General features: G+C 43.6%; 1 protein-coding gene across 1 annotated transcript in view; it reads left to right on the forward strand.

Moving 5' to 3' along the window:
• LRRC1 (leucine rich repeat containing 1) overlaps window positions 1-16,796 on the forward strand; it is a 172,240-nt gene that overhangs the window by 110,670 nt on the left and 44,774 nt on the right. Inside the window, exons 7-8 of the mRNA XM_015423981.1 lie at window positions 6,302-6,376; window positions 8,318-8,462. Of these exons, the coding sequence (XP_015279467.1) occupies window positions 6,302-6,376; window positions 8,318-8,462 (220 nt within the window). The remainder of the gene's footprint in view (window positions 1-6,301; window positions 6,377-8,317; window positions 8,463-16,796) is intronic.

Raw genomic sequence — 16,796 nt, forward strand, 5'->3', positions numbered from 1 at the left:
CGCATGGGGGAAAGAGCGCCTCCCTTATGTTACCCATGATAGCTAAGCAAAGCAAGCATGTGCGGCTGTGCAAAAGTCAGGGACGAAAGAAAACAAAGAAAGCATGGCAGCTAGCTCTCATGTATAAACTGCAGTTTACCACGTTGTCTGAATGCAGCCAAACAGTGCCAGGTTGGGAATGGAGGGATTTCCTCTTAATTCCAATCCAGACTCAGATCATATAAAATGTTTGGATTTCTGTTATGCTTTACTTTGAATGGCATTTGAAAAACTTTTTTTAAAAACCAAAAGGTACAACAGTAAATTCTAAAAATATACAACTTCAGGATCAAATTCACACACACACACAGAGAGAGAGAGAGCCCTTTAGGAAAGGATGACATTCCAGTGTCTGTTCTCTCCTGGTTCTGCCAATAGCATTGGTAATCAGCATGTTAAAAAAAATGAAAAATTGCATTGGCTCTTCAGATTAAAAATATATGTAGAAGGCAAACTATACGAACTAAAATATTCTCAAGGTAAACTCCTAATAGGGTAGCTCATATCATGCTGTGTTTTTTTAAGCTCACTATTTGAGAGAGAGGAGTACTGTTGCCTTGTGCAGTCACCTTGCATTACTGTTTAGTTTTTAAATATAGACATTGAACTCCTCTGCACATCTTGTTGTCTTGTTCTTTAAGTCTATCATCCACTCTTTTTAAAACGCAAAACTAACTTGATTGTCTACATCTTTTATTTCTTGGTATAATTCCACAAATCCATTTTAAGAATCATCATTGTATTATTGTTTCAAATAGTAAAGTGGGTGGTTCATGTGGATCATGAAAGCAGCAAAAGCAAGCCACCCACAGAAAAGTTAGAGATTCAAATACACTTGGGACTCTCAATTGATTTAAAAAGTTAGTTTTTTCTCCATGGAAAAAGGGAAAGGGGAAATTAGCCTGCTCATATAGAATGTGGTGGTCATGGGACTCTGGGAATAGGGGAAATCTCTAAAATGTTTCCTCTCCAGTAATTCCTCACAGGCCACAACTTGTTCCTTCTGCTGGTGTGGCGGAACAGGCCTGCGTCAGCTGGCAGACCCCGCTCTGCCCACCCCTCCTTTGCCTGACCTGGCACCTGAAGGGGCAGTTTTTCACCACTGCCTCCGGGTATTGCTGCCACCACTGTCCCTGTCTTGGGCTCTGGCTAGGCGGGATAGCCTCCTAACCTCCCTCTGATGGTTGCTAGGAACCCACCTTGGGGCTTCCTGGCAATCTTTGGGGCTCCCTTGGAGAGTTGGCAACTGGCTGTTTTGCCCTTGTTTTCCTCAGAGAGTCCCCAACCCACTCCTAGCGTGTCCAAGCGGCTGGGGGAACTATGCGGTTCAGAGGGACTTCTCAGTGTCAACAATAAAAGGATTTATTTTGAAACCACTCAACTATATACAGGCATATTAACAGTGAACTGAAGAATCAAAATAAAGGTGAATAATAAATCGCTCCATCTCTCCCTTCACTACACATACCCTGTCTAGATGGTCTGCAGGGCAGGCACATGACTTGCTTTCACTGGAGGAAGTTAGATTAGCACAACTCTCAACATGGCCTCTGCCTCCTGCAGACTCCAGGCGACAGCCTGACTGGCTCCAGACTTCAGACAGACTGACCTCAATTTTCAAAGACTGCTTCCCGCCCAAAAGCTCCATTATATCAAACAGCCCTTCCCGCCCAAGAAGTGGCTTTCCCTCCTGCAGCATTCTGGGGCAGATCTCCTCACAGCCTTGATGGACTTCCTGTCCTCTCTAGGGAGCTGCCCTCTGACTACTGGTTGGAGACGGGGGGGGGGGAATGAGGAGGAGACTAGGCCAAGGCCTACCTCAGGTTTGATGGTCCCCTCCTATCTGGCCCATGCCAACTTAAACATATACACAAAATGGTGTTTCTCCACAGCTGGTATAATGATCAAGTGCCTACTGGTTGTGCAGTGATGTAGATCCACAAAGTAGGGATTTCTACGTACTGTGGGGGGGCAGGTATGTAGAAAAATATGACTTAGTAATTATTATTATTTTTTTAAAAAAACCTTCCATCAGAAGTAGTGTGATCACGAGGACTGAGCATGTTCTAGGAAGTGTGAAATGCAGAGGAATGGTTGAGTGTTTTTTAAAGGAGAACTGTAAATGGAGGACTGTGAAGTGCTGAAGCCCCTTGGAGGCTTGTAGCGCCCTGGAGGGGGAGATCTGTATCAGGAAGGAATTTGCCAGTAGTTCCTACAGACACACACTACAATGATTTATCCAACTTATTCTGTCCAATCACAAGCTTTTAAAAATGTATTGTTCTTATCACAAAAGCAGTGATAGTCAACACAGTTAAGCAGATATTAGTTTTTGTTTATTTTGTTTGTTTTTAAAAGAACTTCACTCCAAATAGGCTGATGTAATTAGAGAGGGAATATCTCAACATTTCCCTCCTCCTGCCCATACTGAAATATTAGTTTATAAATTAAAACACCCCTGTCCTTTACACAGAAGGCTTGATCACTGAGGATGATCATGAGCCACAGAATTCTGAGGACAGTTATATCTTAGTTAAAGGGGAGGGGAAGGAAGAGAGTAGGTGAAACTGAACCACTTGAGTCCCCATTAGCTGTTGTTCTCCTGGATGTGGTGATGAGGATCAGTGTATAGCACCCCAAGACATTCATTTCCTAAATTAATTCCTCCACCACTTTGGCACAGGATGCTATGTGTATTTAAGGGTTATAACCACTTCAAAACGAAGTCCTTGGAATGAGGGAATTGTCGTAAGATTGGAGGGAAAATGCCTTTTCTGATTCTTGTTACTTGTGCTTTTAAGGACTCTTTAAGAAGCTACAGAAATGGCAGACTTAGGTTTGCTAAGCCCAGCCTGGCAACCAGTGGGAGTCCAAGTGTGTGAGGACATGGGGTGTGTGGCCTTCAGCAATGGTATGATGTCATTTCTCTCTAGGAATCAATGGAAAACACTGTGGTAAAACCATGGCTGGCAGTTCGTAGAGAGGACTAATTTCACATCCAGGCACTCCAGCAACCTGAAGGAGAAAAATAAACATTAAATCAGCAACAGCATAATGTCACTCCTGGAAAAAAACTTTGAGGTGATATCACACTTCCCTAGGTATTACCATATTGTTTCTGGTGACTCCTAGAGAGGCATATCATCATTTCTAGGATTGGGTACAAACTAGCTGACAAACTAAAGTTTGTCATGAGTTTTGGACTGTTCAGGATTTGTGAACCGAAGTTTGTGAACTGAAGAACTGGGATGAATTACCACAAATTTTGGTGCAGTTCGTGGTGGCCCTTGATGGTTCATGAAGAGCAGAAAGCAGTGGTTTACCCCTGCTTTCTGCTCTTCATGAGAAACAGCTGAATGACTGATGCTCCCTGCCTCTCAGCTGTTTGGTTTAAATGTCCTGGAGCCATTTAAACCACTCCCTGCAGCTCTCCATGGGGAGCAGAAAGCAGGGTTTAAATAGAAGGGGTGGAGTCCCTTTCTGGGGGATCTTCAGTCTACCTTTCTGCTGGCTGTGGCTTGCTGTCGCCAGCAAAAAAGGATGGGGGAGGCCCTTCCCGGGAGATCTTCCCTCCCACCTTTCTAATAGTCACGGCTCACTGCAGCCATCAGAAAAGAAGGGAGGAAGTGCCTTCCAGGGGATGAAGTGCCCCCTGCAATGCACTTCACCTCTTCCTTTTTGCTGGCCAGGGAAAGCCATGGCTAGCAGAAAGGAGGGGATGAAATGCCCCATGGGAGGCACTTCACCACTATATTTCAACCTCTTGTTTTGCTTCCCCCCTCAAAGTGGCGGGGAGCAAAACTGGAGGTTTAAATGGCTGGGAGCCATTTAAACCCTCCCAATCTGCTCCCCGCCACTTGTACGCATCTTTCACGCTCATTTGGGTGATGCAAAATGGGTTCAGAAGTAAAGCATGCTTTAAGCTGATCAAACGCCTTTTGACACCTGGGGGGTCCAGTTTAACTTACACCCCCTCCCCTTTAGCTTCAGGACCTTTCCCTTTCATTTTCAACAGGTCTGTGAGGGGCAGGGAAACTTGGGCGAAGTGGGGAATGAAATTTCTGTAAAAATTACTGAAACCTAAGAAACATTGGAGCTGCCGCCTCGTTTTGGGGGGCTCCCACCCTACTACATCCCGAACCTTTGCGGGGTATATCCGCAGCTCCTGCTGCATGACACGGTAACCCAGGAAATCAATCTCTGTTTTGTGGAACTCACATTTTGACAGTTTAGCATATAGTTGGTTGGCGTACAGAGCTTTTAGTTCTTGCCTCACCAATTTTACATGTGATTCCATATCTTGGGAATAAATCAACACATCATCAAGGTAACAGACCACCCCTTTGAATAAGTGCTTGTGTAACACTTCATTAATTAAGTTCATGAACACCCCTGGAGCCCCAGCCAAGCCAAAAGGCATGACTAAGTACTCGAACTGGCCCAGAGGGGTGTTAAAAGCAGTCTTATGTTCATCTCCCTCACAGATGCGCATGTGAAAGTAAGCATCCTGTAAGTCCAGTTTGGTGAAAATCTTCCCCTTTGCCGCTTCACCCAACAAGTCTTTTATCAGGGCAACGGGTAAGCGTTCAACATAGAAACAGCATTCAAACCCCTGTAGTCCGTGCATAGTCTCAGTCCACCGTCTTTCTTTTTCTGAAACAGTACAGGGGCAGCAAATGGGGACGTAGCAGGGCGGATAAAGCCTCTCTCCAAGTTTTTGTCAATGAAACGTCTTAACTCCTCCCACCACAGGATTCATGGCATACATTTTTCCTTTAGGCAAAGTCTGTCCCTCCAGGATTTCAATAGCACAATCCATTTTCCTATGAGGGGGAAGTTCATCAGCTTCCCACTCTTTGAACACCTTTCTCAAGTCCCAGTACTCCTCTGGGATGCACCGTAATTCCTCACTAGCCACACACCCAGGCAGGAACCGCGAGCAGCTCCTCGCTCCATTCCAGGTTCCACTGATGGTCTTTGCAACGAGGGTCTAGGAAAGTTATAACGCCCTGGCTCCACTGTACATACGGATCGTGGGTAGCCAGCCAGGGACTCCTTAGCACCATTGGGAATTGCGCCATGGGGTGAACGATAAACGCACGTAGTTCCCAGTGCCCCGACTCCCCCACCGGCAACTCCACCGTTTGGTGCGGGCATGAAGCAGGGTAAACAATAACAGTGCGAAGCTATGTACATCAGAGAACCACAGTTACAATTACATGAGCAACAGTCAGGCTAAGGTCCGATCCTGACAGATAGCCCTACGAAATACTCGAAAGATGGTCGTCCAGCCTCCGTTTGAAAACATCCAGCGAAGGAGCATCCACCACCTCCCGAGGCAGTCTGTTCACGAGGCAGTCTGTTAACAAGAAGATTAACTTCTTGTTAATCTGATTACTTCTACCAGTGGCTCCGGTATTTTAGCACGTGACCTCCCACAATGGATATAATAGATGTAACAGCATAGCAAAGTACAAAGAGCAACACATGGTGGACAAAAAAATGAGATAGAGCTGCTATGAGATCTGTAGCTGATTTAAGGTCCTATGTATGTTCAAATATGTATAGGTGCACTGAATTGAATTATATGTTCAGTGTTAACTTTGAAGCTACCAGCTTGGAAGACAAAACGAAGTATCCAGAGGCTGCCAAAGATCCATGCACTTTCACTTTCAAAAGCTGCCTAATAGAACAAAATATATACCTTTAATCAGTACTGAAGTGATTATTTTGACTGGATTACAAGTTTTACCCATCTAAGTTTGTCTGAATGTATCACCCTTTGTCAGAATCCAAATCCTCAAGCAAAACAATCAAAAACTTTTAATTGACTCTTTTCCCTTAGCAATCTTTAGCTGTGGATGTTGTATCTCTTTTCCTGGACTGAAGAAAACCCCTTGAAACTTTGATGTGTCTGTGTGGTGGCTAGGGTTGTCAGGAGTTGATTTTGGAACTGAAAGGTTGTAACATGCCAGGCTGCCTCATTCTTCCCATTGCTGATGTACTGTCAGCAGATTCAATAGATTCTGAGAATTGTCTAATTAATGACAATGGTGGAACTGGAATGACAGGTTATTTTTGCTTATAATTTTCTGTATAGGTTTAAGTCAAAATTTATTTAATACGGGGTTTGGGTATAATTAATAAAATGAAAACTTAATAACGATAGAAGAACCTCATTAGCTGGATGTAGCTCAGTTATCCAGGCTTTGAGTTTCTTTTTTTAAGGGTAATTGTGGTGTGTTTCTTTCTTATATCACAGCCAGAAACTATAGGTGCACTTTATAATCTTAAAGATCTCTGGCTGGATGGAAACCAGCTAGCTGAATTACCTCAGGTAAGGCACTCTTCTTTTCAGTTTATTATTTGTTTAGTTTGGACACATCTACTGACATATAAAAATAGACTTTTGTGTTTTACCCTGTCAATATAGTTTCATCTCTGTGTGATTGTACATGCATTTTGGAGTTAAAGATTTTGTGAGGAAAGGATATGCTCCTCCTCCTAAAACTTACTGCTACATCTGGATTTAGTTTCTACCGTATCTTGTTGTGAATAAACCATTAGTGTGGCAAGAAAGTCAACAAGGGAGTTAGTGTCCCAGTACAGACTATAAGAATCTAGAAAGGCACTATATAGTGAAAGGACAGCACAAAAATTGGGGAGTTACACAAGGTCCCTAAAGATATTCAGGACTTTGTTGTAACCATTAAAGTAATGCTATGTTAACCGGGATGCTTGATAAAGGTTATCAATTTGCTATGAGAACCGTTTGATGCTACGTCTTGCATTTTTCAGGATATGGAAAATGTATCATGTACATTACTGTAGAATCCTCGCAATAGTCCTGCAAAGTAGACCAGTAGAACTGTCCAAATGCTTTTTATCTACCAAAGAAGTAACACTGAATACTCAGAGTGAAACTCTGACTGTCACATATTTAGCTTGAAGATTGCATACAATGGGTTTTTAAATATTGAGACTTCTGATGGTAGTTCTCAGTGGTAACATCTGCTTTTAACAGAAGGCCATTGATCTGATATTGGTCTTCTTGTTCCTATAAAGATTTTTCCTCTTTTTAAATATACATTTTTCTTCACTCTGACTCTTAAAGTATGTGCACTGTGGAGAGTGTGTGGAAGCAATCCACGTGATTAAACAGGTATTTCTGGTTGATGCTAGGAATCACGGTAGTGCTTCTTTCTAGTTGCTTGGAAAGCAGATGCCTGTATTCATTTGCTACAGACTTGCCCTAGTAAAATTTTCCAGATACTGCCTCTGAGTTTACTTCAAGATACAATAGGGAAGAGTTGCAAACAGCTTTTAAGTAGGGTTCTTTTACTGGGCAACACTGATTTTTGTATACAAGGCTGTTCTTACTTTGTAGAGACCAAGGTTAATTAGAATAGAAAGCTCAGTGGTGGTACTTTCTTCTGTTTGTAGAAAGAAGCTTCCCATCCTCAGGATCCTAACATTGTGAAAGAATGTCTCATAGTTTTGTGAAGAGCAGCTTTACACATTTTTTTTTTGGAAGCTAAAGAATGAAGACATGCTACATAACAGAAGTGAGCTGCAGTTTTGGAATGTCTGCATTCCACCATCTTTTCAGCTTGTTGATTCAGCAGTGTTGACTGTTGTGATAACTGAAGTGCTGATCCATGACAGAATGTGTGTAGGCGTGAACTTACAGTCAGGGTGTGCTTTTATGGGGCCAGTATTAAAAATAAAACGGTATTAATTTTACGGTCAGATATCTTTTTTACTGTTCTCAAAATTTAAATACTGAATCATATACCAAGTACTTCAGCTAAGACTGAACAAGAGAAGCATTTAATCATCGTTCTGCAAGAACTCTCTTGTGGTATAAGAGAGGTGGATATGTACCAGTAACTAATGGGGTTACAGTGCTGAAACATTAGTCAGCAAGACTGGATTTGCTTAGGTCATTTGAAAGGGGAAGTTGCATTTATGAGCCCAAGTCCTTTAACCTTGAATGAGTAATCAGAATTGGGTGTCGTTTCATGTTGAATTACTAGTTTGCAGTGTTGGGTTGCACCCATAATCCTGAGATCAAATTGAGTTGGATTGTTAGTACATGCTAGGTGTTGCACATTCAGAAATTTTACAGGTGAGTCACTTCTGATAGCCTTAGAAACAGACTGCCTCAGGGCAGAGAGGGAGAAGGAGGAATTGTAGCTCTCAAGTATTTTGTAATGGGACACTTGTCAATTCTTTGGGTGTTGCATGCTGAGACGTGACTTAGATTGTTGTCTTGTAGGAAATAGGAAACCTGAAAAACCTGCTATGTTTGGATATTTCTGAAAACAAACTGGAAAAATTGCCTGAAGAGATAAGTGGTCTGACATCTTTAACTGACCTCCTCATCTCTCAGAATCTTCTAGAGGTGCTTCCAGATGGTATAGGTAAGTAACACGAAGAAGAGTATCTGCTCAGTAATTTTATTTTATTTACCCTATTATCTGTGCAGAAAAGCCCTCTTGAATAGTTCAGTTTTGCAGAGTTTGTAGAAAGCCAGGAGAGTGGGAGCTTTCCTGACCTCCGCAGTCAAGCCATTCCACGAGGCAGGTGTCAGGGTTTGATAGTCAGATCACACCACACAGCACTTCATTAGAAGAATTCTGTTTATTGTTAGTTCATAACTATGATATGTGTACGTCTTGTGTTAGGAATGGCCCGAAACATAAAGGCACCCTGAATTATACTAGGTTCAAAACACCCCCCCCCTCCACAAACAAAGGCCAATAAGCAGTGTCCGCGCACGGGGAGAAAAGAGAGCGGGCAAAGTAGAAACCGTTTGTTCCCAGCGAGTCGGTAGCAGCTGGCACATCCAAGGTCAGAAAAGCGAAAGCAGATAAAACCCAGATAGTAGACTCCGTTAGTGTACCAGGCAGAGGCCAGGAGGATTCCTCCCACACATTCCTGGGAATGGCAGTGTTAACTGACAGCAGGAGCCAAGACGGAGAAAGCAGGTGTACAGGCAGTTGTTGATTTTGCCCATTTGCAAATTGGCACCTGCAGATTCCCCCACTGACTTGAGCCAAGTAGTTATGGCAGAGCATAAGGAGAGAGGTAGTCCTGCAAATAAGAGGAGTCAAGGCCATGTATGTGATAGCCAATACTTGAAACTGAGCCTGATAGCAGATGGGCAGCCAGTGGAGCATCTACAGATTGGGAGTAATATGCATGCTCCATCTAGCTTCCCTTCATAGCCAAGCTGCAGCATTCTGGACCAGTCGAGTTTCTGAGTTGATTTTGAGGGGTGGCCAATGTACAGTGCATTACAGTAGTATAGTTTCAGTGTTACTGTGACATGAATCCAAGTGGCCAGGTCAGCCATATCAAAGTACAGGGCCATCTTACAAACTAGGCTGAGTTTGTAGAAATATTTGTTGTTGTTGTTCAGTCGCACAGTCGAGTCCGCCTCTTCGCGCCCCCATGGACCAGCTCCCGCCAGGCCTTCCGGACTTCCGCCGTCCTCTGAAGTTTGCTCAATTTCATGTTCGTTGCATCTATGACACTGTCTAACCATCTCATCCTTTGCCGTCCCCGTCTTCTTTGACCTTCAATCTTTCCCAGCATCAGGGTCTTCTCCAGTGAGTGCTCCCTTCTTATTTGGTGGCCAAAGTATTTGAGCTTCAGTTTCATTATCTGGCCTTCCAGGGAACAGGCAGGGTTGATATCTTTTAGGATTGACTGATTTGTTCTTCTTGCAGTCCAAGGGACTCTCAAGAGTCTTCTCAAGCACCATAGTTCAAAAGAATCTATTCTTCGGCGCTCGGCCTTCCTTATAGTCCACCCCTCGCAGCCATACATGACTACTGGGAATACCATTGCTTTGACCATGCGGACTTTTGTTGGCAGGGTGATGTCTCTACTTTTTATCATGCTGTTTAGGTTCGCCATCGCTTTCCTCCCAAGGAGCAGGCGTCTTTTAATTTCATGGCTGCTGTCACAGTCTGCGGTGATCTGGGATCCCAGGAACGTGAAGTCTGTACGTGAAGAAACTATACATTAGAAGAAATATCGGACAGCCCCATATATCTTCTTGTGCACAGTTCTGCTTTTACAAAGGTGCTAGAGCATGGTGGTTGCTTTTGAGCTCTGGGGGTTTCTGGAAGAGACTAATTTTTCTGGACCCATTTCAGTCTGGCTTTAGGTCAGGGTTTGGAACAGAGACTGCTTTTGTGCCCTTGGTTGAGTAGCTCTCCTGAGAACTGGACAGGGGGAGTGTGAACCTGTTAGTTCTCCTGGATCTCTCAGTGTCCTTCATTACTATCAACCATGGTATCTTACTGGGCTGTCTCTCAGTGCTGGGATTAAGAGGCATCGTGTTATGGTGATTTGAGTCCTCTCTGGGAGGTCAATGGCAAAACGTGGTGCTAGAGGATTCCTGCTCTGCCCCATGGCGGGGTTCCATCCCTCATGCTATTTAATATTTCCTTGAAGCCACTGGAAGAGGTCATCAGGAGCTTTGTGCTGCAGTGTTACCATTATGGGGATGATACCCAACTCTACCTTTCTTTTCTGAGGAAGCTGTTGGTGTTCTAAACTGGGGCTTGAAGTCAGCAAAAGGCTGGATGGGGATGAACAAGCTGAAACTGAATCCTGACAAGTCAGAAGTACTCCAGGTTAGTCACAAAGCAGACCAGGGGAGCGGTGGCGCAGGCAATACGACGCCTGCGGTTAACATTTGTAGCGAACAGCCACAATGGCTGTTTGAATCCCCACCGCGGCCGGGTTGAGCCCCCGTCCCCCGTCCCAGCTCCCGCCAACCCAGCGGCTCTAATAACAACAGAGGAATGGGTACCTGCCCTAGGTGGCAGGGGGCACCCTCCTCCTGGCTCTGTGCTGGGAAGGCGATCGGCAGCGGCGAGGAAAAGGAGAGAGACGGCGGCGGTGTTAAAGAAATGGCGGCGGAGAGCGACCCAGGAAGGCAGCAGCCGGATCAAGCGGAGGTGGAGTTGGAGCCGGAGCAACGTGATAACGTGGGACGCAGCACGGCAGGAGCCGTTGGGACATTGGCCGGAAGCTGTGCCCGAGATGCGGCGCTCCGAAGGAGTAAAAAAAAAATCAAGAAAGCCTGCTCGAGTCTGGTCGTCAGCCATCCGGATCGCTGGAAAAACAACGAAGCTGCCGGAGAAGAAAGACTCTGCCGTAAAAAGGGTGCTGGTAGGATATCCCCTTCCCTAAGAGAATTGTGGCCCTAGATAGGTATCAACTACGTTGTAGTACACTGTGAACCGTTCTCAGACCCTGAGACCCATTAGGGGTCATGGGCGTTATATAAATCCCATGTAAATAAATAAATAAAAAATTAAAAAATGCAACCACCCCTGTCTTGGATGAGGTTACAAGTCAGTTCTCAGCTTGGGAGTGCTGCTTGACACAACAGTAACCTTAGAAAATCAGGTATCTGCTGTGGTTTGAGTGCTTTAGCCCTGCTTCAGCTGGTACGCCAGTTGCGCCATTCCCGGTTCAGTCAGATCTAGCCACAGTTATCCATGCCAAGGATATTATAGCTTTGGAAAAAGTGCAGAAAAGGGCAACTCGAATGATAAAAGGGTTGGAACACTTTCTCTATGAGGAAAGGTTAAAGCGCTTAGGGCTCTTTAGCTTGGAGAAAAGACGACTGAGGGGTGACATGATTGAGGTTTATAAGATTATGCATGGGAAAGAGCAGGTAAAGAAAGAGGCACTTTTCTCCCTTTCTCACAATACAAGAACTCGTGGGCACTCCATGAAACTGCAGAGCGGTCGGGTTAGAATGGATAAAAGGAAGTACTTCTTCACCCAAAGAGTGATTAACACATGGAATTCACTGCCACAGGAAGTGGTGGGTGCTACAAGCATGGACGGCTTCAAAAGGGAATTAGATAAGCATATGGAGCAGAGGTCCATCAGTGGCTATTAGCCACAAGGTATAGCTAGGGGCTCTGGGGCAAGTGATGCTCTGTCTTCTTGGTGCTTGGGGGGGGGTCAACAGTGGGAGGGCTTCTAATGTCCTGGCCCCACTGCTGGACCTCCTGATGGCACTGGTATTTCTGGCCACTGTGTGACACAGAGTGTTGGACTGGATGGGCCTTTGGCCTGATCCAACATTGGCGTCTCTTATGTTCTTATGTTCTTATGCCTTAGTTGCATCTAGACTGGACTATTGCAATGTGCTCTAGCTCTTCTGTCAAATTCAAGGTGTTGTTTTTGATCTTTAAAGACCTCCAAAAGAAGTTTAGAAAACTAGTAAAGGGCCAAAAGATAAAAACATCAATAGGTATGGACAAAAGTACACATGCTTATTTCAGAAACATATAAAAACCTTGTAGAGGCCCAAATGAAGCCTAACAAAATAAAGTGGCAAATGCACAAAATGAACCATATGACTTGATGTGTTTTGACCCACAAAAGCCTTCTTCAGAAGTCGAAATAGTACAGAATGCAACATGCAACAAAGCCCCTGTTATACTTATAAGGCAGTAAACTATTGATATAGGACCAAAAATGGAATGCTGTATGGAAAAATTAAAAATATTTGATTAATATTAAATTACCCACTTGAAAAATCCCATCCAATATTAAAAATGAATATTTTACTGTACTCCAATTTAATATACTTACTTCCAATCTGGAATTGAATGACACACAAAAACATTTGTTTGTGGGGCTACAAATGTATCTGGCCTTGTATCAGAAGCAATTATTAAATATAATGGAGATAATAATATTGCCAGTATGTACCGATCATAGAATCATAGAGTTGGAAGGGAACGCCAGGGTCATCTAGTCCAACCCCCTGCAAATGCAGGAAATTCACAAATACCTCCCCACCACCACCCAGTGACCACTGTTCCATGCCCAGAAGATGTCAAAAAACCCTCCAGGATCTCCAGCCAAACTGGCCTGGAGAAAAATTGCTTTCTGACCCCAAAGTGGTGATCAGCATTTCCCTGGGCATGTAAAAAAAGGGCCACAAGAACTAAGCACTGATGCAACCCTTCCTGCTTTCCCTCTTATGATCTGCCTAAGTTCACAGAATCAGCATTGTTGTGAGATGGCCATTTAGCCTCTGTTTGAAAACTCCTAAGAAGGAGAGCCCACCACCTCCTGAGGAAGCCTGTTCCACTGAGGAACTGCTCTAACTGTCAGGAAGTTCTTCCTAATGTTTAGCTGAAAACTCTTCTGATTTAATTTCAACCTTTTGGTTCTGGTCTGAACTTCTGGGGCAACAGAAAACAACTCCGTACCATCCTCTATAATGACAGCCCTTCAATTACTTGAAGATGGTTATCATATCACCTCTCAGTCGTCTCCTCTCCAGGCTAAACATACCCAGCTCCTTCAACCTTTCCTCATAGGACTTGGTTTCCAGACCCCTCACTATCTTCATTGCCCTCCTCTGGACACGTTCCAGCTTGTCTATATCCTTCTTAAATTGTGGTGCCCAAAACTGAACACAATACTCTAGGTGAGGTCTAACCTGAGCAGAGTAAAGCAATACCATCACTTCATGTGATCTGGACACTATACTTCTGTTAATACAGCCCAAAATCACATCTGTCTTTTTATCTACCACATAGGGTTGCCAACTCCTAATTTCTTACCGGCAGGGGACCGCCCGCTTGGTCCGGGAGCTGCTTGGCGAAGTGTGCGCGCGTGCGCGAAGCGCGCGCGCGCTGCCAGGATGTCACCGGAAGTGACGTCACACGCTGGGCGGGGCCACGCCGAACTTTACATTTATCCCCACTGAAATTCATTTTATTTTTTTAGCCCACTATCCCAGCCTGTCAAGATCATCCTGTATCCTGGCTCTGTCTTCTACTGTTGTCACGGCTCAAGTGGGGTGTCACCTGACGCTGCCACCACTCTGGTTCCAGGCTCCTCTGAGAAGGCCCAGAGCACCTTCCCTTGCCTTTAGACCTCCCTTTTGGCCGAATAATAGGTGTGAGAACCAGGCAGAGTGAACAATAAAAATAGTTTATTTTATAAGAGGTCAAACAAACAAGGTGCAGAAATATAACAGTAAGTAGGTGAAAAGTAAAGAAACTCATCTAAATATATACTGTCCCTAGCTCACTATTCCAAGTGGCACTAGACTACTCACCCTTTTCTCAGGATGAGGGTCTCTTCCCCACAGCAGCCTCAGTCCCTTCTGTCTCTGTCTCCTGGGAAGAACAGCTTTTCCTGCTGCACCAGATCTTTTATTCCAAGCCCTCCTCTTTTCCTGTTGGTCAATTTTGGCTCCAAAACCTCTCAGGGGCTTTTGGGACTTGTAGGCCCAGCCTCACCTACTGCTAACCAGGCTCTGGTGGCACAGCCCAGATCATGACAACTGTATTTGCTACCCCTCCCAATTTAGTATTATCTGCAAATTTAATAAGCATTCCCTTCATCCAAATCATTGATAAAGATATTGAACAAAACAGGTCCCAGGACAGATCCTTGAGGCACTCTATTTGTCACTGCTCTCCAAGAGGATGAGGAACCATTCACAAGCATTCTTTGGGTGCAATCTGTCAACCAGTTACAGATCCACCTAACAGTCATAGGATCCAAACTACATTTTACCAATTTATCAACAAGAATGTTATGTGGAACCTTACCAAAAGCCTTACTGAAATCAAAATAAACTTTGTCTGCAGTATTCCCCTGATCCAGCAAGGTAGTAACTTTCTCAAAAAAAGAGATAAGGTTAGTCTGACATGACTTGTTCTTGAGAAACTCATGCTGGCTTTTAGTAATTACAGCCATACTTTCTAAATCCTCAAGGACTGTCTGATTATTTGTTCTAAAACTTTCCCAGGTACAGACGGCAAGCTGACGGGTCGGTAGTTATCCGAATCCTCCTTTTCCCCCTTCTTGACAATGGGGACAACATTTGCCCACCTCCAGTCTTCTAACACCTCACCTGTTCTCCAAGAATTCTCAAAAACAATGGACAGAGGCTCAGAAATTACATTTACAAGTTCTTTTAATACCTTTGAATTAAAAATGAAAGTAAATTCCAAAATGTTACAATTAGTAAAATGTAATCAATAAAAACATGAGAAATCAAGACAGAGGTGTTGAACTCATTTGGTACGAGGGCTATATCTGACATAAATGTCACTTTTCAGGCAGAACCATGTGTGCAATAAAATGATATAAACTTTATAAAGATTATTTCAGATGCCAAATGTCAATAGCAGGCGTGATTGTATTAGGTGTGATATGCAGAGGGGTGGAGATATCAGCATTGGTAATAAGACAGGAAACCTAGGTCTCGAAATTTCTTGTTTATTATCTGCAATCTGTTCCTTGATCTATTCAGTTTGCGTAGTGACTTGCTGGGCGAGTGAATCTAATTTAACTTGGATGGGATCAACAGCTGCTGCCACCACCTCCTGAATCAAGCTTTGTAGATCCTTCATGGAAATTTGAATTAAGTTAGTGGCCTCAGATTTCACTTGTCCCTCCGGGACCTTTCCTCGTCCCACTAGCCATGTTTAAAAATTCTGTTAATAACAGAAAATTACCCTTCCCTTTTGTTTAAACTCCTTTATCACAATAATACTATAACCTCTTCTAGGCTAAACAGCAAAAACCTTATTGAATTGTTTACATTACAAGAAGAACAGTTTATATTTTGTGGTTACAACATGCATAGACCAAACAATACCAAAATACTTCTATCACTCGGAAGTGACGTCCAAAGAGTACTTTCCCCCTTCTTCTTTCTTCCAGTGGAACTTAAATGTCCCCATTTTTAATCCACATGACACAGAAATGAGCACAGAAATTCACAAAATATCAGTAACTCCAAATAATCCAAAAGGAAAGGAAAAACCACTTATAAATCCAAAATATAAGAAAAGGAATTCTTGATTATAATCCTGCCAGGTAAATCCCAAGTATTCAAGTTGCAAAAGGAAAGAGGATATAATCCAAATATAGTAAATATTGTATGAATATAATCAATTGAAAGGTCTTTAAACCCCCCCCCCAATAAAGCCAAAACTAATCCACAAAAACGGAGTTATTTTCCCAAATAAAGCAATGAATAGAAGGAGAAGGAGAAAAGGAAAGATATGCAGAGGGGTGGAGATATTAGCATTGGTGTGATATACAGAGGCGTGGAGATATCAGCATTGGTAATGAGACAGGAAACCTAGGTCTCAATTTGCTGCAGGAGAATTCAGTCCAGAGGATGCAAAGAATAAATGGAAATAAGTCTGAAGAAGTGAGCAGTGACTCACAAAAGCACATATCCTACCACAATTTTTGTAATCTTTAAAGGTGCTACTGGACTCCTACTCTTTCTACCACTATTAGAAACCACAACATTCAAAAACCAGTGTATGTGTGGGGGGCATTTTCACCTTCCAGGGCATTCAGTTGTCGACCTAAGAGTAGCAGTTCTCTTATAAAGGAATTTCAAAGGGAGATTAGAAAAAGAGACTGTTGAATTGCAGCTGATCATGAAGCCCAAGACAACGCAAACTCCTGGACTGAACTGAGACCTTGGTTTCTTCTGTCATTACCAATGCCTGTTATTGTCTTTTGGCATCTGACATAAGGACAGATGTACTCACATTCCAGCTGTTTCTGAAGAAGTGAGCAGTGACTCATAAAAGCTCATTCCCTGCCACAAATGTTGTTAGTCATTAAGGTGCTGCTGTACTCTTGCTCCCTTTCACTAATAAGGAATGCAAGCTGTGCTGTTAGGTCCCCCCCCCCCCCCCCCCTGTAAAACGGGGCAAGGGAAA

This window comes from Gekko japonicus, unplaced genomic scaffold (assembly GCF_001447785.1).
Source record: "Gekko japonicus isolate JY-2015 unplaced genomic scaffold, Gekko_japonicus_V1.1 scaffold391, whole genome shotgun sequence".
Classification (NCBI taxonomy): Eukaryota; Metazoa; Chordata; class Lepidosauria; order Squamata; family Gekkonidae; genus Gekko; species Gekko japonicus.